The sequence below is a fragment of the Papilio machaon genome, chromosome 17 (assembly GCF_912999745.1).
Source record: "Papilio machaon chromosome 17, ilPapMach1.1, whole genome shotgun sequence".
Classification (NCBI taxonomy): domain Eukaryota; kingdom Metazoa; phylum Arthropoda; class Insecta; order Lepidoptera; family Papilionidae; genus Papilio; species Papilio machaon.
In genome coordinates, this window is record NC_060002.1 from 7030806 (window position 1) to 7058633 (window position 27828).

General features: G+C 36.3%; 4 protein-coding genes across 4 annotated transcripts; 2 read left to right on the top strand and 2 right to left on the bottom strand.

Moving 5' to 3' along the window:
- Nucleotides 1–374: 374 nt before the first annotated feature.
- LOC106707933 (uridine diphosphate glucose pyrophosphatase NUDT14-like) lies at nt 375–3581 on the bottom strand. The gene is made up of 6 exons (XM_045681904.1): nt 3345–3581; nt 3034–3244; nt 2588–2664; nt 1999–2152; nt 800–843; nt 375–403 (listed from the first exon to the last, which is right to left on the bottom strand). Exons 1-6 carry the CDS (start codon nt 3532–3534, stop codon nt 390–392), a joined length of 690 nt encoding a protein of 229 aa, XP_045537860.1. The 5' UTR covers nt 3535–3581; the 3' UTR covers nt 375–389.
- Nucleotides 3582–3882: 301 nt separating this feature from the next.
- LOC106707925 (HIV Tat-specific factor 1) lies at nt 3883–5713 on the top strand. The gene has a single exon (XM_014499373.2). It carries the CDS (start codon nt 4011–4013, stop codon nt 5694–5696), a length of 1686 nt encoding a protein of 561 aa, XP_014354859.2. The 5' UTR covers nt 3883–4010; the 3' UTR covers nt 5697–5713.
- A 679-nt stretch (nt 5714–6392) lies between these two features.
- LOC106707923 (WD repeat-containing protein 20) lies at nt 6393–10746 on the top strand. The gene is made up of 3 exons (XM_014499371.2): nt 6393–6933; nt 8851–9033; nt 9219–10746. Exons 1-3 carry the CDS (start codon nt 6652–6654, stop codon nt 10545–10547), a joined length of 1794 nt encoding a protein of 597 aa, XP_014354857.1. The 5' UTR covers nt 6393–6651; the 3' UTR covers nt 10548–10746.
- A 3217-nt stretch (nt 10747–13963) lies between these two features.
- Nucleotides 13964–27746, bottom strand: LOC106707924 (translation initiation factor IF-2, mitochondrial). The gene is made up of 15 exons (XM_045682019.1): nt 27736–27746; nt 27281–27434; nt 27083–27203; nt 21441–21604; nt 20841–21021; nt 20302–20478; nt 20117–20166; nt 17972–18186; nt 17809–17887; nt 17412–17537; nt 17068–17293; nt 16255–16376; nt 15599–15782; nt 14565–14705; nt 13964–14173 (listed from the first exon to the last, which is right to left on the bottom strand). The coding sequence occupies exons 1-15, from the start codon at nt 27744–27746 to the stop codon at nt 14004–14006; spliced, it is 2121 nt and encodes a 706-aa protein (XP_045537975.1). The 3' UTR covers nt 13964–14003.
- Between the last annotated feature and the right edge of the window lie 82 nt (nt 27747–27828).

The following is a 27828-nucleotide window of genomic DNA, read 5'->3' on the forward strand; positions in this document are numbered from 1 at the left end:
GCAACACATCTGCAATTTCAAATGTCTATGGGCAGCGGTCGCTTCGCCATTTGGACGAATTCATGTGACCGCTTGCTAATTTGCCACCTTGTAAATAAAAAAACCTAGTTCTCTGATACTAACCGCATAGATAACAGTTGACCATACAAACCAAACTTATGGTTTATTATCACAAGTTACAAATGATACAGTATCGATTATAATTATTAATAATTTATTCAATTTAGAAAACCAAATAAAATTAACAACAATACACTCAAAATAACTTCAAGTCGTTTCAACTATAATGATGGAGTTTTCAAGATACTGTACAACATTCCTGTATACCATTTTCTAAGATGCATTTAATAGAAAACATTTCTTCATTGAAAATGTTCTTTACGAAGTAACTAGGCTTTCTTAGCTGTAAAAATATATTTGTAATAGCTAGGAATAATATAATAAATTTATTTATCGTACTAATATTATAAATGCTAAAGATGGATAGATGTTAGAAGGTATCTCCGGAACGGATCAACGGATCTTGATGAAATTTAGTACAGATGTAGAACATAGTCTGAAAGAACACATAGGCTACTTAGTATGATTTTTTTTAATCCGCGTGGACAATAAAGTAATAGGATATGGAATAAAGTGTTCTTTATTCACGATGCTTTTATTTTATAAGCCAAAGTTAACGCCAATTGAATAATTACGGTAATTAGTTTCCTATATGCTTTTTTTCATTAAATAAATTAACCAAATAATATACCTAACTAAATACTGAACAAAACAATGTTAGGAATTACTCAATATTCACCTAAAAGACCGTTCTTGCATTCAGCACAGTGACCGCCAAAAGTTCTGGCCAAAAAAAAAAACATTATATCAAAGTAAGAAATAAACAAAACACATGAATTCATTCTATTTAATTATAATAACAAAGCAACAGTATGACAAATAAAATGTCTTACATAATCCAAAATATGACCCACAATTAACTAAACAAACAACACTAAAAATTCTATGAAGTACAAAGTTCACTTTTAAGAAGCTAATTAAATTAATAGATATAATACTTATGTCAACTCAAATCATATACAGTCGAACCTGGATAAGTAATAGTCCAAGTCATCATCATCAGCTCACTGTATGTCCCCACTAAGGGGCTCGGAACTTACACCCAAGTTAGGGGTGACTAGGCCATAGTTAACCACGTTGGCCAAGTGCGGGTTGACTTCACACATATCATTGAATTTCTTCTCAGATATGTACAGGTTACACAATGTTTTCCTTCATCGTAAGAACGTCAGATATTTGTACATATGTAAATCGTAAAACACATTGGTACATGGCGAGATTTGAATCCAGGACCTGCAGATTGCTAGTCAAGTCCTAACCCCTAAGCCACCAATGCTCTAGAATCCAAGGGACTGCAATATTTTTCTCACACTTACACTTTATGGTGGTTTCTCATTAACCATCGGACTTGCTTATACAAGTTCGACTTCATAATTTATTACAATATTTACATAACATAATCCAGTGAATATTTTTATAATAAACTACATCCAAAACTCATAAATACATAAATAAAATCATTATGGATAAAATAAACATTACAAAAATGTGTGCATTTTAATAAAATTTTGTTTCAGAACATAAAGTTTTGATAGATGTTAGGACTATATTAACTTTATTTAAAAAACAAACATCCTATGTGCATTGTACTCTTAATACATAGCATATATTATTTTTGGGCAAAAATTATTTAATTTTTTGTTTTTAAATACTTACAGGGAAATCATGTGAAAACACATTTGTTATCTACTAATGGTAAAAATTAAGGAATGGTTTCAGACAAGAATATATAAAAAAAACCCTAATAAAAGACAAAAGCATTTTATGTACCTTAATAAATGTTTACTTTTCTATGAATTTTAAAACAGCAGGATATCAACATCAGACCCAGTCCAGACATTAAGATACACTTTTAAGTTACTTTAAAAAAAAACTTACTTTCTAAACTTGTCTGCCTTATAGTGTAGGAACCACATCAGAGCAAAGAGACAGCTGGGCGGACTGGCAATGGGGCCCGGAGAGTTCACCATCTCTTCTATTTCCGGTATTGTCTTCTCTATAACTTCTATCAGCTCATCATCAACACCACCACCTAGATAAATAAATATAACTTGCTTAATTACATTTACAGTTAATATTAGTAGTTACTAAAGTATCAGTGTTGTATACAACACTGCCCGGCAGTGTCCGACTACAGGGCCAGATACCTCGGTCTGCCGAGGTCGCCGCCAGAGATCACCAGCAACATTAAGGGACTGCTGGGGTTCTTTGGGGAGCTGGGCTGGCTGGAGTAGCCCACAGCCTGCCTTCACGCAAAATACGCGCTTGTCGTGGAGTTGCGGAAAACTGAGCCCTAACTACTAACTAACTACTAAAGTATCATTCTTATGCAGATTTATTGAATACTATATGTAACCATTCCAAAAATTTGTGCCCTCGTTTAGTTAAGTGATAGGAATTTCACCTGCTACAGCAATATCGAGTCTATATTGTAACCATTAGGCACTATACTATAATAATATCAAACCTTTCTCAGTTTTCATATCATCTGTCACTTCACAATAGAAGAATGTCTGCAGGGCTCCCTGTACACCCACACCGGATCTGAAATAAAATATAAAATATTTAGAACTAAAGGAAGGTTTCTACTGTCTACCTAGTAGTAATATTATTGTCATTCCTAAAATTCTATTTAATAAGAGACATAATAATATGTTTGATATAACTGTTTATTTGACATTTCAGTAAAATTATGGACTCTTAAAACTGTCTGTAAGCAAAAATATAAGAAATAAAAGAAATAAAGTTCTAATATTAATATTTTATCTCCATATTAAGTGCTTAAACCAGTTAAATAATATTATCAATAATAACATGGCCTTGAACTTCAGATTAACTGCTGCAGATAAAAATATGTATTTTACTCTGGGTCATAACATTATGATTTTTTTTTTAAATAAAGTAGCTACATACCTATATGAAGTAATCCTGTGAAGTTTTTCTAATGGTACATCATATCCACATTCTTCCAGAACCTCCTCCTTTGCTATTTCCTCAACAGTTTTATCTTTGTCAATGATACCTGCACACATTTCAAGCGCTAAGCCCAGAGATGCTGGATACTTGGTCGTGTCTATTGTAGTTTTCTTTCTATCTTCAGGGCTGATGCAATTGTAGTAAATTGCTATAAAAAATTAAACATACATTATCCCAAGTAGACAAAATTAAAACTTTTGTTTGGGGTAACTCAGTTTTAGCTTCAGATATAATAATAATAAACTCACCAGGTCTAAATTGTTTGACAAAAACCATCATCTTCCTACTAACATTGAAGACTACGATAGCAACGCTGTCATGAACTTCCAGCAGGTCCCAAGTTTTCTCCTTCCCATTTTGTGTATAGTTAAAGCGGAATGGCTTTACGTATGGTGAATCCGGCAACGGGCTAATATACACATTTTTCAGATCTTCCATATTTATATATATTTTTTGTAAGAAAATACTAAGAAGTATGTTTTGTCACGACTTTTTAAGTCAATTTGACATAAAGTTATTTTATGATTGGATTTTCATTTATTTTTTGCTTTTTTCCAAAGAGGAGTTACGGTAGCTTTAATTGGTTAACAGATAAAATGCAATTTTTAAACAATCACATTGAACAGATTTTCACATGTCTACAATTTAGGTATATAATAATATAAGTAAGTGTATATACGTATAATACCCATAAAATTCTTCTTTTTTTAATTATTAGAGGCTAGGTGCTTGTCTTTGCTACTCTAGTTGCTCGTTACTCTAGTTACTCTTTGGGAATCTTGACATTGACAACACAACTGTAAAATATAAGAAATTAATAATTTATCTAAATTTTTTAATTCTTACTAAGTTAAATGTCTTTTTTAGATTATAATAACTAACTGTTGCCTGCTAACTTAAAATAGGCAAGCAGTATGTCAAAACCTGAAAAAAATGTTAAATCGGGATTCGTTATCAAACTATCATGTGAAACAGTCCTAAAACTTTCCGAACAAGATAATGAGAAGTCAAAAGAAGAAACAGCTGAAACAATTGCAGAAAATGCAAGATATATGGACATTGAGAATGATAAAAGCAACAAAACACAGGATGTTGCGGAATCCAAAGAGGTTCATAAGTCAAGCGTTGATGAAAAAATAGATGAACCCGTACAAGAATGTATACCAAAGGTAACTGATAATGTTACACTTACTAAGGGAAAACCAGCTGATGCTTCATCATGGGGTGACTATGCAGCATATGTGACTTATATAGGTGATAAAGCTGTGTACACAGATCCCACAAGCCAGCAGAAATATTTCTGGAATCAAGAGACTAACTCTTGGGATCCTAATGATACACAAGGCCGAGTATATAGCTATGAGAATGATACTCATGTTTACACAGATGCTGATGGTACCAAATGTTTTTGGGATGAAAATAAAAAAGCTTGGTTACCTAAAGTTGATGATGAATTTTTAGCCTATTATCTCATGTCCTATGGATTTGTAGATAACAGCAAAGATGAGACATTAAAAGAAAAAAAGGAACAAGAAGAAAAGAAGGCAGATAATAAAGCTGTTAAAAGAAAAAATGAGCCACAGTGGTTTGAACAATCAGATGATCAAAATACTAAAGTGTATGTATCCAATTTGCCTTTGGATTTGAATGAAGAGGAGTTTGTTAATTTTATGCAAAAATGTGGATTAGTGGAAAGAGACCCTACCACTAAGAAAATGAAAGTAAAATTGTACATGGACAAAGAACAAAATTGTTTCAAGGGTGATGCTCTGTGCACTTATATAAAAATTGAAAGTGTAGAATTGGCACTCAAATTACTTGATGGTAGTGATCTAAAAGGTAATAAAGTTAAAGTTGAAAGAGCTCATTTTCAACTGAAAGGAGAGTACAATCCTGCTCTTAAACCTAAAAAGAAAAAGAAAAAAGAGTTGGAAAAAATAAGAAAGATGCAACAGAATTTGTTTGGTTGGAAACCAGAGAAATTATTAGGACAAAGATCCAAACATGAAAAGGTTGTCATAGTCAAAAATCTTTTCCATCCAAAAGACTTCAATGAAGATGTACAATTGATTTTAGACTATCAAAGTGACTTGAGGGAGGAATGTGCAAAATGTGGAGATGTCAGGAAAGTAGTTATCTATGACCAGCATCCTGAGGGGGTAGCCCAGATTACAATGAAAGAACCAGAGCAAGCTGATGCAGTTGTGCAACTTATAAATGGAAGATGGTTTGGTAAGAGGCAGATAACTGCTGAAATATGGGATGGCTGGACCAAGTACAAGATAGCTGAAACTGATGCAGAAATTAATACTAGATTAGATAAATGGGATAAGTTTCTGGAAGGTAAAGAAGGTACCAATGAAGCCAAGAGTTTAGATAGTGGAGACAAAAGTAAAGAAGATGAAACTACAGAAAAAGCTGTAAACAAAAAAGCTGATAAGATGGAAAGTGGTGTATTAACTTCAGTTGACAAGGAAGATAATAAAAATGAATCTGAAAGTGCAAATGTTGATAATGCAGAAGAAAATAAAGTCGAAAGTAGTGCAGAATCCGCTGTGCTGAAGCAAGTGGATGAATCAGAAAGTGGTTTAGTGACTTAAAGTACATATTGTATATTACATTTAATATTTAAGTAAATCTGTAGTAATTAAATGTTCTCAAATCACTTTTGGTGTTTTTTTTTTATATTAAAATTAATTTGTATTAAGTTATCTATCTATATATATTAAAGAAAGTTGTGTTAGTTACACTATTTATAACTCAAGAAGGGCTGAATCGATTTGACTGAAAATTGGTGGGCAGGTAGCTTAGAACCAGGAAACGGACATAGGATAATTTTTACCCCGTTTTCTATTTTTTATTCCGCGCGGACGAAGTCGCGGGTAAAAGCTAGTGTAGTATAAGTAGCATGTCTTGGTGAATAACTTCACAATAAATTATATAATAGCTTTACATATTATTTGGAGAACTGAGAAGTACTAACATTTGGATCAAGTGTTTTTATTACTTTTCAATACTAAAAGTTGAGACATATGGGCTCCGAAAATGATATTGAGAGAAGAGATATTCTCTATACGATACTTCTTTAAAATGAAGTCTCTAAGAAATAACAGGTATTTAAAATTATGATTTGATATTATAAATATAATGTACGAACTTGTGCAAATTTTGAAGAAGAATAACCGTCACAGCAATCGTTTATTTAGGAGAATCTTTTCTTTTTATTTTCTGTTTATGACTCTGTGCATCACTTGGCGAAAAAAAAATTAAAATAGCACCATAAACGACCAGCCGTCATGTTGTCTGACACATGACTTTTTATGTTGCATACACAAGAATATCTAATTTGATTCGACATTTAGTAATTAAGACAAATATAACACTAAGTTTAATAGTTGTCTTGCCAATGAACTGAAACAACACTGTACACATGTGAAAGATGAACGTAATTAATGGGCGGCTGTGTTCGCGTGCGGTGTCGTACTTTTCAAGTGTCAACTGATCGGAATCGGGCCTCCTTAGCCGCCTCCATGAATAATAACAGGATATGATAACATGGCCGTGCAACCGGACTCCGGAGGGAAGGATGACGTGAAGACACAGTTCGTTACGCGGGAAGGCACGTACAGATTGATGACGCTGTCAGAGTACTCAAGACCGAACCGTGTGGGCTACACCAGTGGCTCGGGCTCGACCCATGTCCGCGTGTCGCTTGTGTCGTTGCCGCCGGGGCCGGGGAGTGGCGCACCCGGCTCTGACGGTCAGGCCTCCGATGACAGAATATGTTTCAATCATGGGAAAGAACTCTATGTTTATGTTTACAGAGGTGTTAAGAAGGTAATTCATTGATTTAGTTATAATTTGTTTACATGGTATTCTTGCCTGTTATTAAATGCATGTTGTGTGCAACTTAGGTACAGGAAATCCAGTAAAATTAAATAATCTTTACGCTTCATTAGTTATCTAACAGCTTACTATCTCCTATTGTATCTCAAGTAGTAGTAGTTCATATTGATTGCATATTTCCTGTTATAATTGTTATTAAAAATTATCAAAACAGACAAAAGAGAAAAGATGTTTTCATCATCATCATCATCAGCTCACTATACGTCCCCACCGAGGGGCTCGGAGCCTACCCCAAGTTAGGGGTGACTAGGCCATAGTCAACCACGCTGGCCAAGTGCGTGTTGGTTGACTTCACACATATCATTGAATTTCTTCTCAGACATGTGCAGGTTGCATCACGATGTTTTCCTTCACCGTAAGAACGTCGGATAAATGTACATATGTAAATCGAAAATTGCTGTATACCAATTCTTAAATGTTATAACATTGTACATCATGGGTAGCTGGCGTTAGTGGAGTAACACCTGTAAAGTAATGAAATCACTGATCAACACATCTGATAAAAGTAGTAACTGATGGCAGATTAACTTAAAAAATGATATTTAAACATGTTGCAAATATAAATATGGGATAGAATTCAACCCGAGTGGGATTTAACATAATTAAAGTAAAATTATTTCATGTCCAACAAAAAATATCATTATTCAATAAATTCTTCTATACTTTAATTTCTATATAATAAATTGGTTTTATTAATTTTTTACGTGTATTCAGAAAGTATGAAAATAAGATGTTTATCTATATATATTAAAGAAAGTTGTGTTAGTTACACTATAACTTCAAGATCGGTCGAACTGATTTAGCTGAAAATTGATGGGGAGGTAGCTTAGAACTAGGAGACGGACATAGGAACTTTTTCATTTTGTGCGCATTTTTTTTATTCCGCGCGGACGGAGTCGCGGGTAAAAGCTAGTTAATATAGCTGGGTGGTTATTACATATTTTTAGTTTTGTAATTAAAGTTATTAGTTTCATGTAGTAAGTGTAATATGATGTGAAGGTTGTATTCAATGACAGGAAATATTATTGAGACTAGGCTGTAGTGTTCATTGAGGCAGAAGTAACTAACTCAACATTGTTACAGCATTTCTAATTGTTATTGATTGGATTCAGTTACATTGAATCAAGATGTCACTATAATTAAATCATGTTTTTTCTTTCAGAATTAAAACTGATAGTTTTTTTCATGATTTTTAACAGACTTCTAAATTCTCAAAACAATTATTTATAACTAGCTTTTACCCGCGACTCCGTCCACGCGGAATAAAAAAAATCACACAAGATAAAAAAGCTACTATGTCCGTCTCCTAGTTCTAAGCTACCTCCCCATCAATTTTCAGCTAAATCAGTTCGACCGATCTTGAGTTATGAATAGTGTAACTAACACGACTTTCTTTTATATATATATATATCTTAATATATATAAATCTCGTGTCACAATGTTTGTCCTCAATGGACTCCTAAACCACTTAACCGATTATAATAAAATTTGCACACCATGTGCAGTTCGATCCAACTTGAGAGATAGGATAGTTTAAATCTCAAATTATAGTCGCAATTTTAATTTATTGCTAATTTTTTGTCTGTTATTATTTGACAGTCACACAATTATCTGTTAACTCCAAATGATTCTAACAGATGTCGATATCTTTCGACTGGGTTGAGTAAGTAATCAATAGATGGCGCTGCTATGGTATATCTACGAGCTATGCCATCCTTACGTGCACCCTAGCTTGCTGACAAAAACATTTCGGCCAAGCCAGTCTTGTTTGTAATAAGTGGGGACAGTGAAAGGGGCATAACATGCAAGGCGTTGTTCATCTAATTACACCATCATTTGTGGTTCCAGGCCGCAGACCTCACAAAGCCTGTGGACAAAAAGATGTACAAGGGCACCAACCCAACGTGTCACGACTTCAACGCGGCTACGGTGACGCCAGAGAGCGTCGCGCTCGTCGTTGGCTTCTCTACTGGACAAATACAGCTCATAGATCCTATTAAAAAGGAATTAAGTAAATTATACAATGAAGAGGTCAGTCTCATTATCATTTCACAATAATTTACAACATGAACTAATATAGGTAAAGCATTGCATAAAAATCAAGTAGCTTCATTTTAGCAGTTTACGATACAAAAAATTATGCCTCCAGGCACAAAAGTCTATATATATCCATGAACATCATTGTTCAACTCTTTGAATTGTGTCATTGTTTCCAGAGACTGATAGATAAGACACGCGTCACTTGCATCAAGTGGGTGCCGGGGTCAAGCAATCTGTTCATAGCGGCGCATGCTTCGGGCCAGCTGTATGTGTACAACGAGGAGCTGACCTGCGGCACCGCCTCCCCGCACTACCAGTTGTTCAAGCAGGGCGACGGCTACTCCATTCACACGTGCCGCACCAAGTCCACCCGCAACCCCCTCTACAGGTGGCTCATCGGTGTCGACGGCAGCTGCATCAACGAGTTCGCCTTCTCCCCGTGTGGCACCAACTTAGCTGTAGTATCACAGGACGGTTTCCTTAGGGTTTTTCATTACGACACAATGGAACTGATCGGTCGAGCCCGATCGTACTTTGGTGGATTTTTATGTGTATGTTGGTCGCCCGACGGAAAGTACGTGGTGGTCGGGGGAGAGGACGACCTAGTTACTGTGTGGTCCTTCGGCGAGAGGAGAGTGGTCGCGCGGGGACAAGGCCACAGGTCCTGGGTGTCCGTGGTCGCCTTCGACCCCTACGTGGTCAGCTTCAGCGAGGGCGACAGCGAAGAAGTCGTAGATGAGGACAAGAAAAGTGAAAGTGTACAGTGCTACAGACTAGGCAGTGTTTCGCAGGACACGCAATTGTGTTTTTGGGATTTGACCGAGGATGTGCTGAGGCCACCGGTGCGGGCGCGGGCCTCGGCGCATCTGTCGCCGAACAGCCAGAACTTCTCTCCCAACGGAGTTCCCGGTGCCAAGGTTCCCGCAAAGTGCACCAAGACGAACAAGGTGGGGCACAAGCATGCAGAGTTAAGTGGTCACAACAACGCGGCGGGTGAGCCCTCCGGCGCCAAGCCCGCCGCCAAGACGAAAGCGAACAACGTCTCCACGTTGAACATCAGCGTCGGCAAAGCGAAGGACGAGAGCTCCGGCTCACTCGGTGTCAACTTTACGCAGCGGCTCGCGGGCTTCTCGTTCGGCGAGCGGAGATCCGACCACCGGAGGAACTTTAGTCTGTCGAAGCCCGCCGAGAAGACGTCGGCTACGAACACGGTCGCACTGCGGGGCAAGTCGGCAGGCATGCATACGAACGATACGTACGACCCCTTGAAGTTGATCGGGACGCCGTCTTGCCCGCGCTTCGACGAGTGTCCGGTGCTGGAGCCGCTGATCTGCAAGAAGATCGCACACGAGCGGCTGACGTCGCTGCTGTTCCGCGCAGAGTACTTCGTGACGGCGTGCGCGGACGGCTGCGTCAACACGTGGGCGCGGCCCAGCCGGCAGCACAACGGGGACGTGCGCCCGCGCCGCACAGAGCGCGCAGACCGCATCGACCTCGTCGACTAGTCCCTACAGTGCAGTGCATTGACACACATAGTTCAGTAGCTCCGTGTTACAGGCTCTGTAAGTGACACTTTTAGTTAATACCAACTTTCATCACAGTCTGTTCAAAATTTATTCATTTTAAACTCGTTATTTGTTTCCATAATTTGACAAATATACTCACATTTGCAAACTAGTCTATCGAGTTTGTTAAGTAAATATTATTTATAATATCACAAGATATTTTATGATTACAAATTAATATAACAATTATAATTTTGTTTATATTCCTTGAACAGACTGTTTGGATATGTGAAATGGTAGGCATTTATTAACAGTTTTATATTCGGCCGTTGGAAGAATTACACTATTCCATTGTAGAGATTAAAATATAGTTGATTTTGTATGTTGCGTGAGTGATTATTGCTACTTTGAATTATTTATTACATATGTTATTGATATTTTAAATATTTTCATAATGTCATACATAAAAAGGCAGTTGGATTACTACAAAAATTTGTTTAATAATTTTTGTTACGTGTAAGAGTATTCACTGTCCATGATGTAAATACTAAATTAACCTATTTCGTTATGAACATTAACAAAAAATTACACTATCATTGTTAAATATCCGTTTGTTCATTCATACAATTGGAGATATTGAAAAAGCAATTATCTTGTAGCAATAGTAATGAGATTTGACTGTATAGAGGAGTGTATATTGTAATTATAAGTAAATATGTTCTTTCTCGGCTCACTGTAAATATAGTGCATAGGTTATGGAGCGATCAAAGATTGCTTGCGCGATACAAAATGTACGCGATGGCGGGAAAACGTCAAACTCTATTCTATTGTCTATGATCATTGTATTTCATGACTGTCAAACTGATAGGGCTGTTAACTCAATGGAAGTTACAATAGTGGTTATAGAATTCTCTTTTGCAAGGTCACTTAATATTTTTACTTTATTAAAAGAAAATGTCGTCTAATTTTTTACATGCTTGCCAACATAAATATGTGAAGTTTTTTTTTTACTTTATGAAAAAAATAATTTACTCAAAGTATACTAAACGTATTACGTAAAATGGTTTCTTGTAATCAACACACCGTGTTCTATACAAAAGGGTATATATCCATCCATCCTTTTTTTAAACTTATTAGTATGTTTTTTTTTTAAATTATTACTTATTGACTTGATCGGTAAACAAATGTCTGCCTCAAAATACGAACGCACTCGTGCTTTCTCGATGTATTTGTGTTATTTATTTGAGTTTTTTGTAAGCAATTTAAATATGTCTGTGAGATTTGACAGCGAATTCATATAAAAATTCTGAGGCATTTTCATGGGTTGTCGATTTTCAAATTGTGTTCTACAATTGTTTGTAAAAGGTAGTTCAATCAAATACGATTTTAGTTTCAACCTTTACCACTTAAAATGTATGAAAAATTAATGTGAAATTTTCACTCAACATGGTTAGGAATTAATATCTTTCCCTTTGACACAGTCATAGTGTATCAAGTTCATGTAAAATGGCAATTATATACATTTATCCAAAACTTGGATAATCATTAATTACACCCTATTATTCTACAAAAAATTTTAACTACCGGGGTAATGAAACAAAAAAATCATTTAATAAAGAGGGTAGATTGAAATAAAAATCGTGTTTGACTATTTAGTAAATTTAGTTGATTTTAGTCACATTTCCCCTATTTAAAGTTGTTTCTAATTTATACATTTCCAAACTATTATTGTATTTTTTTTGTATTGAAAAATTATTAAAATTGAAATTTCGAATTTATTTAAATTATTTTGTTAATTTAACATTAATTTATCATCTAAAATGTTAAATTGGTGATGCTCTAATTTGAATAGCATGAGATGAAATGCGTTTTAGTAAAAACTCAAATCAATTAGTTAAAAAAAAATCATGAATTTTTCAGAATTAAAAACTGTTAGTTTTCTGTTCTCTAAATTGTAAACTACCCACAATACAATAATTATAAGATATTCTAAATTCTTATAAATATTGTAAAGAGATGTTGGTATATTTTTTTTTACTCTCAATTTAAATGTAGTAATAACTACAAGATTTTAAAGCAATTTTAGTTGACATTTAAATTTTTTCAAATGAAAATTCAAAAAGACGTATCTCATGCTGTAATCATGTCAGTTTTAAACTTTCCAGATTTTATTAGTTAAAATTTATTAGTATTATATATTTTGTAATGATGAGTGCAAAATATTTCAAAGGAGCAATGCAGTTATAATGATAAGACCTAATCAATATATATATATATATTGCTTTTTTTGGCAGCTATTTAATTGAATAATAAATATATTTTAGTTATTTTTGACCCTATCCATGATACAATGGCAATTCATAATTCACTATTAAATTTGTACGTTCTGTAAAATTATAGATTCGTACATTTGTTATGTATTAATATGTATAATAAATATTAATTTACCCAAAAATTAAACTGATTTGTTTGTATTTTCGTTGTAACGATATTAGTTCCATTCAAAGTTACTAGATGTCGCTGATTTTGTGACGTTAATTTATTGAGACGAAGTTCTTTGTTCAAATCTAGAGAGACACAAATTATAAGCCTATCAAGTTAATAGACGATTCTCTTTATATTGTTGTAGTTTCATTTACCGCGGGTTTCTGAGACCAATAACTAATTATTTCTGTTTTGTCAAAGATCATGATAGACGATATGTCTTGTATTGAGATTTTGGTCTCAAAAACACACGCTTAGACCTTTATTAAACTTGTTTTGCGATGGCAAAAGAACTTAATTGTACGTAAGATGTTCAGTGACTTAAGTTATCTATACATATCCATAGTTAGCAACCGTTTTAGTACTCGTATGAGGAACCAATGACATGCGATGCAATATTTTGAGCATCTCACTGATCACAAAACTAAAAGTTAAAATTAAATTATTAAAAAGTTTGAAGTAGGTTTTAGATAAGAGAAGAGAACGCAAGTGATTTACGCTTCGAAATGTGGACAAGTCACAAAGTAAAGATTATTTGATCACGTTTAAGATCCCATTTCTTGAAAAATGGTACGTTAATACGTAAAAGTTCGCAATTACATTTAATACCTTTCTTGTTGGATTTCATATCATTAGGTGGCAAACGAGCGAGCGTGAAATCCGCCATTACAAACGCATTGACCACCTTTGATTGACAAAGGAGAGGACTTACGATATATCCTCTTTCTATTTCCCCTCTTCTATCAATTTCACTTCCCCTTCTCATCTTTTCCTTATAAAAAAGGGTGGGAAGGCAATGATAGATATAACTTAAGTTTTAGAAGACAGAACTTCCGTGGAGTAGTCAAAACGATATTTTTTTCCTTCAATTTGATTTCTATAAAAGGTTAGTTCAGTGAACAGAACATCCATGGAGTAGTGAAACAATAAAATAATTTTGTCTATAATTTATTATCTAATATCTGAAACATATTAAAAGCCTGGATCCCAGTCTGTGTGGTCGTCGACATCGACCATCTTGTAGCAGGTGACTGTGTCTCCAGCCTCCACCTCGAACTCTGTGTCAAAGCGCAGTCCGCACTCCATGTCTCGTTTTATTGTTGTCACCTCTTCTTTGAGGTGTTTCATTGAAGCTAATTTACCTAAAAGATTAATTATATTGATTCTTATTATTGTAATAGACGTCGGTGGCTAAAGGGTTAAGCATTTGACTTGTAATCTGCAGGTCTTGAGTTCGAATCACGTCATGTACTAATGTGTTTTTCGATTTACATATATATATTTATCCGACGTTCTTACAGTGAAGGAAAACATTGTGATGCAGCCTGCAATGTGTGAATTCCCGGTACAAAAATACGGTAACGCGGCTCATTCATTTGACAACACCAAATGGAAGTCACTAATCTCTGCCTACCATTTTGAGTTACAGGCGTGAGTATGTGTTGTCATGATTACCTATAAAGTTAAAAAGTAGAGCAAGGATCTTATAAAATACGTTAATTATTGTATTTGGTTTTAATTTTATATTAATACCTTCGTATAAAACTTGTCCGTTGCGTATAATTCTATACAGAGCATGTCTAGCGAGTGTTCCGCGAACACAACGACATCCCGCAACTGGCACACGACGTTTCCCCTCAGACACTACAAACTGTTGCAACACACTCGCCTCGCCTACGTCACAAAATATTTCATTACCAGTGCGAAAAGTCTGTCATTGCAAAGAGTTCCAACAAATGTCTACAAGTTGACAGTTGGGACAAATTGCAATGACGATTCCGCACTTGTACTGAACAACTATTTTTAATACAGTTGCGAAAAAATGAAGCAATTTTATAGAATTATAAAAAGGTTTTTTTTTGGAAATTGGCGCCGACCGTAAAATAAATTAAGCAGATATTTTTTTCTTCACCCATTCTGGGTGGGCAAAGGGAACTATGGCCATACAGCCAAGTTTTCAGTAGTTTTTTTTTGATATGCAATAAAAATTAAATGAAATGAAACCTAACCTAACTCACTGAATCAAATCATTAAATCTGATATTGAAATAAGTTAGTAGCTTCTTTTTAGAAATATTTGCATGAATCATAAAAACTTCTATGGATTTTTTTTTGTAAAAATTTCGCGGTTGATTTTTTTAATAGACATTATTTTGACAGTTTAGAAAGAGAACGCACGAGTTCAGAAAAGGTAAAGAAAAAGCACGAGTATGTAATAGCCCACTTCCCGAACGCTATACGTCCCTGCAATACGCCACTTTTTGAGCAACTGTATTAAAAATATCTTTACGATTAATAATATTGTACAATCTGTATGTAAAATCCAAAATGACAGTTATATTTCACGCATTTTTTATTGAGATTATCATGAGATTGTCATTTACGTTCATTTAACGAATGTTGAGTATTATTCGTATGATTACGACTTATATCTAAATGAATCTATACCTACACATATAAATCTAAATCTGCCAGATGTAGAATATTGAAAACGGACTAAATAAGCTAATTAATAAGTTTTTTTTAATTCCACGCGATAAATGACAGCTAGTATGACATTAAGTTCACCGATAATCTCCTCCTCCTGGCGTTTAGGTATCCTGGAGCTGATCTGCTGCTTGATGTCATCTACAAGGCGGTAGATGACATTGTGTGAGATGACAGTGACAGCGCAGCGCCGCGCCTCCGCCGCCACAGTCGTAGGACACTCCACGTTGAATGCGTATATCACTGCATTGAACGCTTTCGCTATCTGGAAATTCAACCTTATGTACGCTATATTTTTTGTTTTATTTCACGCGGACGAAGTCGCGGACGATAGTTAGTATTTTATATTCCATTTAATTTGTGGAATGTAAAATACTAACTGTCGTCCGCGTGAAATAAAACAAAAAATATTATAAGTAGCCTATGTGCCAGCCAAAAATTAATTAAGAACGATTTAACTCAAGTTTGATCGTCCGGTGATCACACCGACTTGTTTCTGATAATGTCTCACGAAAGATTAAAATATTTAATAATAAAAAATAGATAAGTAAATAAGCAGAATTAAAATTAAACTTTTCTTTAACAAGGTATAGCTTTAAAATTGGTATTGTTTCCTTTATTACAGATTTTTACTGATGAAGCATTTATATTTAAAGCTTGGATGACAAAACGTTGTTCAAATATATCGACAGTAGGTTTTCACTGCAAATACAACAGAAAGCGTAGAAACAACTTACCTCAATGTCGTTGGGTGTGACATGTCCTACACCGTAGTGTACGAGGTCGAGACGTACACGGTCATGTTCGTCATACGTCTCCAAGATGTCCAGAATCGCCTCCACTGAACCGTCCACATCACCTGATACGAATTATATCAGTCATTAACAATATTTATTTGAAATTTTATTTAAATCTATTAAAAAAAGCAGACTTTACAAACATTGGTAGTAGCAAACGTATGGCACTTCCCAACTGTGCATTTTAAATTGCACTTCGAAGTAAAAAGTTAACGAACAGACGACGAAAACTCACAAAACATCAGCATGGACACCCAAAATACATTTATTTTCTTGTTCAAAACACTAAGATAAAACTATTTACAACAATAATCATCAAAATTCTATCAAATACCACATTTTGTTGTTAACTTGTCGACTTCCCGCGCAATACTCCTATATTTTCACCTATCTTTTTTTCTATATCCACTATAAATGGACAGGCTATAAAACGTGGTATTTTGTGCCTATTTGATTTTCACCACTTTGGTGGATTTCACTATTGGAGAATTCAAACTAATAATAGAGATAGAATTAACCGCAAAAAACAACAAAAGACCCATTTAAGTCTGAACAAAGGAAAAGTTGCTGTTATTCCAGCAATGACCTAACAATTTATAGAGATCATTAGAAAAAAAGTGTCTACATCAAAAAAGGCAAAGGTGTTAGTGGCCATTATGCCACATATTTGTCGGAACGCAAACTCATTGTTTACCAAAAAGATCAAATACATAATTATTTACTGAAGAATAATTTTCTAGAACAAAAGTATACCTTTAACGATAACACTGAGTGTGGGATGCGTGTCCTCTTGTATCTGCTTCTGTCTGGGACCATCGGGCCTCAGTCTGAGCCGGCCGAGCGCTCGCTTGTGAGCCAGCCGCGCCTTGTACTGAGCGCGGTGCTCAGCCTCCTTGGCGCTGATCACCTCCAGGTCCTCCTCCTGCTTCTCTTTCATACGCTGGCTGTGACGCCATCTCATCACTTCGTTGGCACGCTTCTGTGAAAAGATGACAAACTTAGTAAACACGCGTTCAGGAATTTGCATCATTTAATTCAAATAATATTAGACTTGCTTAATATCTGACAGTTGGTCTCGTAGAAGAGAGCAAGGTTACCTCGGAGCTGACTTCGAGTACCATATCCCCAGCTGCTGGCAGCTCGCGCCAGCCCAGCACACTGACTGGGCGCGCTGGACCCGCCTCCTGCACCACTGACCCCTCCCCACACTGCAGCATGCGCACCTGCATACAAAGTTATACTGACCTCTATATATAGACAGGCTAAGAACCATGTTATTTTGTGCCTATTTCATCTTCGCCATATTACCGCTCACGAAAGATAGAATCAATTGTCAGGAACTTTAACATGACCAATTTACTTCGGAATGACGCAAAAGTCGTCATTTTCAAGCAAAGACGTATTCATTTATTGATATTTAGTGTGTAATATATATTTAAATGTGTATGAAATTTGAATGACACTTAAAAAGGAATAAATTGGACAAAATGTTACCTTAGCCCACCCCGCACCCGCTACAAGTACGCAACCTTTGCGCAGTGTACCTCTCTGTACCAGAACTGTAGCTTGCTTCCTACAATATTTGTTACAAATAAATTCCAAATATACTGAAGCAATTTTAAAAAGTTACTTCCTAAATATACACAATCCATCTTACCCGAGTCGTGGATCGACCTGCGATTCAAGGACCACTCCCTCCACATACCCTCCAGGGTCAGCTTTGAGGTCCATGAGATGCGCCTGCAGCGTGAGAGCCTCCACCAGGGTGTCGAGATGCAGCCGGCGCAGTGCGGAGAGGCGCACGGCCTGCACCTCGCCCCCCAGCTCCTCGCACACCACCCCGTGCTGCGCCAGCGCATTCACTGTGCGCTCCTACATACAAACACATCATCTTTGTCACCAATAAAACAACTGTGTTTTGAACTCACCCTGTCCATTATGTACTACAATTACAACTTATATCTATCTACCTATATATGAGCCGTTTATTTTGAAAGTGACCTAACTCCGTTTTTCAATTTTTTGCCGGTTACCATTGTTACATGTACAACTTCATGTTATTTATCAGTGAAGCACTTCAGATTGCTTATATTCAGAGAAAATACGATACATTTTTTACACATAAGTTTTCCGAATTAATTGAATAACTGAGCCGTGTAGTTTGAAAGTGGCCCAACTCCATTTATAGTTACATCAAGTTATTGTTTCATGCATCTTAAAACATATTAAAAAATTAAGAAGTGAAAAACACATCATAGCTTACAGTGACATGTGCACCGGGCAAAATAGAAACATTAAAGTAGCTTTAATGTGGTTGAAAATTGTCCAAGCTTTGGATAATAATGTAGAAATTATAGATCATAATTTTTAATATCAGGACATTCGTTTTTACCAAATGATAGAGATTTTGCCGTGGTAGAAATGGCATTAAAAAAAAATAATTTACTGTACGTTTCCCAAAATTATTACAAGATTATTAAAAAGTCTCGGAAGGGTAATAATTTTATACTAAATAAAATGAGACAGGAAGATTTTGTATCGACAAAATTATTAGAAGACGCAATTTTTAAAAGAGTAAAAAATTCTGATGGAGAATCAGTAAACTGGTTAAGAATGTGTTGGATGCGTTTTGTCAGAAATGAACCATATAATTTTTTTTATAAGACATCCATGAATGAAAATGAAAATTTTAAAGTTCTGAACTTACTACCACGTCGGGGTAGACCAAAAAGGTTCGAAAATATTGTATTGGCACCATTGTATAAAAATATTAGGCAAGTTACATCAGCAAAATTTAAGGACATGATTGACCTATTACGATACATACCACCAGAACATCATGATTTTTTCAAATCCCTTTCACACGCACAAAATGTAGATGAATAGTAAATTGTTTTGTAATAAAATGTTTGTAATTTTCTATGTTCTGTAATTAAAAAATGTTTTGAATCGCATAAATTATGTTTCCGAAGTGTTTTCAACATATGCAAAACAAATTCCGTATTCTTTTTTTCAATTTGAAACATCTAAAATTATGTTGAATGGACTTGGGCACCTTCAAATTTTATAATGAATCTGGCTGTTAATTTTGAAAGTGGCCCAACTCCATTCTTGATAAGAAAACGCACGTTATTTATTTAATAATTGCCACTATTTTAACAGGAACTTTAAATTTAACATCCTTAGATACGCTTAAGCAGCATGACTCCTTAGTATCTTATACGTATATTTTTAAATTCATTGAAACGCAACACTTTCAATATCTCGATTTGAAGATAAATGGAGTTAGGCCACTTTCAAAATAATTGGCTCATATATAAAAGAAAGTCGTGTTAGTTACACTATTTATAACTCAAGAACGGCTGATTTTTACCCCGTTTTCTATTTTTTATTCCGCGCGGACGGAGTCGCGGGTAAAAGCTAGTATAAATATAAACAAGTAAAAGAAACATAAATTGTCTAATTTATTTAACTAATCTAATGCCCTAGGTACACAAGGCGACGTAAATCTTCAAAAACCGGCGATTCTAATCGCTAAGCGACTTACGCAATACAATGTCATAAAGGTGTCGTACAGAACGCGCATCGCGGACGTTTTCAGTATAGTTTGTCAAGATCGTCGTGACAATAGTTGCTACGATTTTCAAGATGGCGGAATAAATTAATACAATTGACATGTAGTGGCTAACTTGTACCTGTCAACGATTCAACACAACCGTACATTGATTTCGACAATTTACGTTATCTTGTGTACAAAAAGCTTTATAGAAATAGACAAATAAAAAAGAAGAAGCATACCTACAATGTTCACACCTGGCTTGTCGATTTTGTTGATCGCCACAAGTATCGGAACTGCAACAAAAAGTCACATTATTATTTACTTTCAAAGTTTCTTTTGTAGTTTAATTTGAAATATAGTCTTCCCTTTGATTCTCTTGATAAAAATAGAGATGACTATATATAAATATAATTATTTCACAGTCTCACCGTTAGCCTCTCTGGCCATGCGTATGGACTCCACCGTCTGCTCCATGACACCATCATCTGCGGCCACCACCAGCACGACCACATCAGTGGCGCAGGCTCCACGCGCACGCATCGCGCTGAAAGCCGCGTGCCCCGGCGTGTCCAGGAACGTCACCGTCTCACCTGACTTCAACTTCACTACACAAACAAACTGACCCTTATACAATTAGAACATACCGTCTTCTATTAAATCTTATCTTATTAATATTATAAATACGAAAGTTTAGATGGATGTATGTTAGAAGGTATCTCCAGAACGGCTCAACAAATCTTGATGAAATTTGGCACATATGTAGAACATAGTCTCGAAGAACACACAGGTTAGTTTTTTTTAATGCTACGCGGACAGAGTCGCGGGTGATAGCTAGTACTTTATACAGGAAAAGCCAAAAAACCTATCAAATTAATTTCACACCTGTCTTCTATGTAGTTGTGGTAGTATACTAGGCGAGCCCATTTGTGTAATTGTTGATTTTTCTGGTCTCTATCACTTTTCTTACCTTCAAAAGCACCAATATGTTGCGTGATCCCTCCAAATTCTTGGTCCACCACAGCGGTGTCTCTGAGGGCATCGAGAAGTGTGGTCTTGCCATGGTCAACATGGCCCATAACACAAACAACTGGTGGTCGAGGGCGGAGCGCAGACTCCGGTGACGGTGGCGCTGGAACCGCATCTTTATTCTATGTAAAACCATAAAATAGTTAAATTATTTTATTAAACAAGTCTATAAATTGAAGATCAGTTTTTCATATATATTTAGATGAATAAATGATTAAGCTACTTTTAAGTAATTTTGTTCACTAAACTTCAGAATACATATAATAGAAAGATTCAAAATAAGCAAATAACACTGTGTCTATATGTGACATATCTACATCTAATATATAAAATACTCGTGTTACGGTATTTGTGGTTAAACTTCTCCGAAACGGCTTCACCGATTCTCATGAAATTTTGTGAGCATATTGAGTAGGTCTGAGAATCGGCCAACATCTATTTTTTATACCCCTATTAAGTTTTTTTAATTGCGCACTGACGGAGTCGCGGGAGAAAGCTACTATATTTATATATAAATGAGTCGGAGACAGGGTTGACATACCTCCTCTTCTTCGGTTAGTTCATCAGGTCTTGCGACAAGCTTGAACCTGCAGCCAGATATTTTTACAACTTCCCTCACTATTTGTGGATTGTGTATAACTGTATCTCTCTTGTATACCGTGTCAGAATTTTTGTCCGCAAATTCGAGAGCTTTATAGATATGATCTGAAAGTGTGAAAAAGTTTTGTAAATTTTATGTTGTAGTACAGTGTTTCCCAAAGTGGGTGATAATGCCCCCTTGGGGGCGTTTGAAACCTAGGAGGGGGCGATAAGAGGCCCAAAAAATGGGGGGCATTGAAATTAATTAAAGTAATGAAATTGTGGTTTTTAAGTTTTAGGGCTGAATAAAAATTAGGGGCGCTCTGAAATATAATTGATTTTCAAAGGGGGCGGTGAAAGAAATAAGTTTGACAATCACTGTTGTAGTATAACAGATTTCAATCATAATTATAAATTTCCATAAACTTGAAAATATAAAAATATTATATGCCTCAGGAAAACATACAGCATTGCTTATGAAGACGCATTGTATACTTAGCTTGAATTTCGCGGTCTTTCTCGCTCAGTTGGCAATAGTGACGGTTGGTACTCCCTGTATTCTGCTAACTTCACTCGCCAGCAAGGACGACGCTGCCGGCGTCATTTGCGGAGCTCATAGCGTTGTGTACTTTCGTCGAGAACGGTTGTTCTCAACTCAGTTTCTCTAAGTTCTCAAAGTTTAAAGTATCGGAATGAATTCTGCGCCGAGTGAAGACGGCGGGGAAGCTATCGCCGGGACAAGCCGAGCGGACAATTCTTCGCCTGAAAAACATACAGCAGAAGAATCGTCGTGCGAGAGCAGCTCATCGGGTAACGTTGAAGAGGGGCCGCCACGTAAGAAACAAAAGAAACATCAAAACGCTTCTGACGACCCTCGTTTCGCCGAGCTGTTTAACCAGGTTAGTCTCCTTACGAATATTATTATGCACCAACAATATGCATCACGAGAGAACGCGCCCTCTATAAATGATTTCTTAATCAACCCTGCTTCCATGCCGGAACCACTTAATTTAGGAGAATGTAGGACTAACTTTGAAGAAAATAGAGTGCGTAAAACGGCAAACGAGAAACGCTTACAACAGTTAATAAAACTTCAACACTTTAAGTCGTCTACCTGGCCACATATACGATATAAAAAAGCGTTAATTGATATGTTGGCGGCCCCAGGGTTTTGCAACTTAAAGATAAACAACGAATTGTATTGTCTGAACAAGGGAAGGGATTTTCTAGCTCCCACAGAAGAAATTATGGCCGCCATTACAAATGGTATGCTACATCAAAGGGAATTATTGCAGTCAGGTTTACAAGAAATTATTGATTGGGCACACAATAACCGAGATGAATTAAGATGTGAAAATATTTTTAATAAATTTACATCGACATTCGGTAGTGATTCATCGTCATATAAATTATCAGAACAACTATTACAAATCATTTGTGGCAAACGTGCCGAATGCATAGAAATGAGACGTAAGAGATTAATTGATGGAATTCAGGATAAAAACATTCAAGCCGCGCTTTATAATATTCCACCTTGCGAGGAATTTTTATTCGAAAAGACGGAGTTGAGGGCTTTCATTCAATCCTTCGGGGGACCACAGTTTTGGTTATCATCATCACGAATTCAAAGAAATAAAGAAAATCATTATAAGACTAGAGAGGCCCCTTCCACTTCGGGCTATAAGTCCAATATACAAAACAATAGATATAATTTTCGTAATACCCGCAGAACACAACAAACGAAACAAATACAAAAGTACAAAACAGAAGCTCCTAAAAATACAAGGAATCAACCCTTTCGTAACAAGGACGCTAAAAAATGACTATCCAACGTCTTTCAGAGGAGGTTGTTTAAGTGTGTTCAAGAAACAATGGCAGGCACTAGGTGCCAACGCTTATATTATAACTGCAATCACGGGGTTCCGTATACCCTTTTACAAAAACCCTCCTCTCTTAATGCCTACGGAATTAATTATGAATCAATATGCAACCCAGCCTTCTGCAATAATGTGTCACATAATCAAAGATCTCTTGAATCAAAATATACTGCAAAAGGTACCCAAGAAGACACCAAGCTTCATTTCCAAACTCTTTCTGAGAGGGAAAAGCGACGGATCTATGCGCCCCATAGTCGACCTAAGGGAATTAAACAAATTCATAAGAACGAGACACTTTCGGCTTATCTCTCACGCGTCCGTGCCAGATTTTTTACAACCAGGAGATTGGATGATAAAGATCGACATATCACAAGCGTACTTTCATCTGCCAGTAGCCCAGTCACACCGGCCATTCTTAAGGATCAGCTTCGAAAACCAACTATACGAAATGACCTGTCTCCCATTCGGATTGGCGTCAGCGCCCCACCTGTTCTCATCCGTAACATGCTGGGTCGCGGAGACCCTGCGTGCAAAAGGTTGTCGTGTTCTAGTCTATCTAGACGACTTCCTTTTGGTCCATCAGGACCAATCCAAGTTATGCCTGCAGGCCGCGGAGGTTGTGGGGCACTTGGAACACCTGGGCTGGCACATCAACTATCAAAAATCGGTTCTAACACCCACTCAAGATTTGCAATATCTAGGCATACAGTGGAACACGGCAACAAATACAATGCGCCTTCCAAAAAAGAGCATACAAAATATAGACACCTCGTTAAGCCAATTGTTGAAGAAAAATCGAGCAAGCATTCACGAGTTGCAGAGATTACTAGGTCAATTAAACTTCGCAAATTTCGTAATACCTCGAGGGCGACTTCATTGTCGAAACACGCAAATCTTTCTACGAAAAATCAACAGGAGAAAACCCCATCAGCGGCATTTAATCCCTCCAGTCGTTCGTCAAGAAATGATGTGGTGGCAAGGGGCCACACGAAATACAGCTCCCGTGCACAAGACTGCAGCTACTCACTTCTTAGTGACGGACGCCTCGGACCTGGGTTGGGGAGCTCACCTAGACGGGAAGTTGATGTCAGGCAGATGGAAAACTCATCAGAAAACATGGCATGGCAACAAAAAAGAACTTTACGCCGTGTTAGCAGCAATCGAGAAAACAGCGAAGACCTTGAAGAATTCACATGTACTTATTCAAACAGACAATCGGACTCTGATTGCGTATATTCAAAACGAAGGCGGAACGCGATCAATGGGACTGCTGGCACTAACCTTCCAGCTGTTATCACTTGCAGACAGGTTCGACATAACTTTAACAGCCCACTACCTACCAGGGAGATACAACATAATAGCAGACAGACTGTCACGAGGGAAACAGCCCGCAGAATGGCATCTTCTGCCTCAAGCAACAAAGAAAATCTTTTGCAAATGGGGCGTACCAGAAATAGATTTATTTGCCACAAAAGAGACTGCGGTAGTAAAAAATTATGTGTCATTAGATTGCACAGATCAATCAGCAAGCTACACAGATGCCTTCAGCAGACTATGGAACTATCATCTGGCATGGGTGTTTCCCCCACCGAGCCTGCTTCCTCGAATACTGTCTCATTTAAACAAAGCCATAGGAACATACCTGATAGTAGCCCCGGAGTGGCCACGAGCCTTCTGGCTCCAAGACCTGAAATCCAGAGCATTAGATCGCCCATACGTTCTTCAGAACTTACATCAGAACATGATAGACGTTACAACATCACAACCTCCCCCACAGATTCAAACCTTAACCCTGAAAGTCTGGAAAATTGGGGGTGGGGGGAACAAATAAAAGGATGGTCTATACAAGAACAGGAACTAATAAAACAAAGTTGGCGACAGTCCACCCTATCGACCTATTTACCAGCTATTAAAAGATGGCTGAAATGGTGTGGCGACTGTCAAATTAATCCCAAATGTCCCCAACCTGCTGAGATCGCCAAATTCTTGATGACCCTCTTTTTAAAAGAAAATCTATCTTACAGTACTATTCTCGTTCATAAATCAGCAATCCTAACTTATTGTGGTCCCTATACCGAGCAACAAAATTTTTCACATTTTATTATAAAGCAAGTCCTTAAAGCTATAGGAAATGCCAGGCCCAAGATAATAAAACCGTCCTTTACTTGGGACCCTAGGAAGGTACTAGAATGGTTAATAATAAACCCCATGAAGGACACATTATTCGATATTGCGCGAAGAACTGCCACGGTGTTACTACTTGCTTCGGGACGGCGAGTTCACGACCTTACTCTGCTAAGAATATCAAACGATAGGTTTCTAGATGACGGAGATAACATCTACTTCATACCAGCTTTTGGATCCAAGACGGATACTTACGGTCGAAGACAATCAGCTTGGAAACTTTCTGTGCACAATGATAAGAACATCTGCCCCGTTACATTAGTTAGGCTGCTTATACAAAAAACTAACGCTAGGAGATCGAAAAACAATGATTTATATGACCTCTTTATCACTATTGGTAACAAAACCAAAGGCGCATCACGCACGGTAATAGGTAACTGGGTGCGATCGGTGCTCAAAGACAGTGGAATTAATGCTCCTCCGGGAAGCTGTAGATCCGCGATAGCCTCTTTCGGATGGTATGATAATCAATCTTTAGATGACATTCTTTCACGCGGCAACTGGAAGTCATCTAACACCTTTTTCAAACACTACTGTCGCGAAATAGAAATACCTAAAGAGGATCGTAATTCTTTTTTCAAAACATTTACCCCAGCCTAAATGATTAAATTGTAGATGTTTTACAACTATAGAATGATCAAGTAATTCAGTACCCTAGATCAAAGATTATACGAAAAATTTATTCAAATGCTTTGTGTTGAAAACTTTAAATAATTTAATCTTATATGAAAAGTAGTCATTATAATTTATAACAGTAGTTATTATAGTTTAACAATGAGTCTATTATGTTCACAATTGTGGATATCTATTTAGTTTGTTTACAATAAATGTCCTTAAAGTAATATTCTTCTATTAATTTTAATATTAACCATAACCTAATCATCATAGCGTTGTGTGTTACATGTATTTCACCAGCAGATAACAAACACATCGTCTTCATAAGCAATGCTGTATGTTTTCCTGAGGCATATAATATGACGGTTTTACACTACAATAAAACCGATATTATGTGCCGAGAAAACATACAGCATTGCCAGAAGTTCTTCCTGGTGAAGACTATGAGCTCCGCAAATGACGCCGGCAGCGTCGTCCTTGCTGGCGAGTGAAGTTAGCAGAATACAGGGAGTACCAACCGTCACTATTGCCAACTGAGCGAGAAAGACCGCGAAATTCAAGCTAAGTATACAATGCGTCTTCATAAGCAATGCTGTATGTTTTCTCGGCACATAATATCGGTTTTATTGTAGTGTAAAACCGTCATAATTATATCTTACTAATATTATAAATGCAAAACTTTAGATGGATGGATGTTTGTTTGAAGGTATCTCATGAATGGCTGAACTTGTTAAAATTTGACACAGATATAGAACATAGTCTGGAAGAACACATAGGCATTATTACATTTTTTTTTCGCCAGCCGATGTAGTCGCAGGCGACAGCTAGTATTTTAATAAAAGTAATGCAGCAGTATAATTTTACAATAATATACACAAGGATCTAAGCAATCCATGGTAAATAAACATTAGTATTAAGTAATCCATACCAATATCCTTCTTAAGCACATTAGCTAGATCTTGAACAGTCATATTTCTCCATATTCCTACCACTTCTGAACCAGCTTTAGGAGAATATCGTATTACACGCCTACCATGGTTCTCTATAGCCTGGGAAAAAATACATACATTTACAAATACATACAAAACACTTGAATTAAACTAAAGTAAACTAGGCTTTAACTTACCTTTTCCTCTGCAGTTTTTCTTTTCTTGCAGAAAATTGTTGATACCGAAATATGACGAACCAAATGGTCGACAGTGTTTACTGAGCATTTACTATCTATTATCTGCTTAGTAGTATTTATTAAGTATTCATTTCTGATTTGTCTGAACGGCAACCTAGAAATGTTGGAAAATAGGAAGAAGACTGAGTTTTTGGACTCATAATATATTTAAATTTCGCATGGACTGTGTAATATAATTTTGTTTTTTGCTTACCTTTTAAAGAATAAAGTTCTATACATTTTGTAATACTTTTGTACTTAAAATTAAAATCATACCCAAAGGACCACACTAAGTCAAATTAAATTTACTCTTTCACAGTGTAATTTATTTTATTATTTTACAATTATTACTACGGTTCTATAAGAAATTTATTTATATTTAATTCAATGATTTAATTTTTCAAAACATCCATAACCTCAAAATCATATCTATCACTATCTCTTTTGACAGATTACCACAGATTGCTCTATTTTCTATCAAAAAAAAACAAACGTAAGAATTAAGCAAA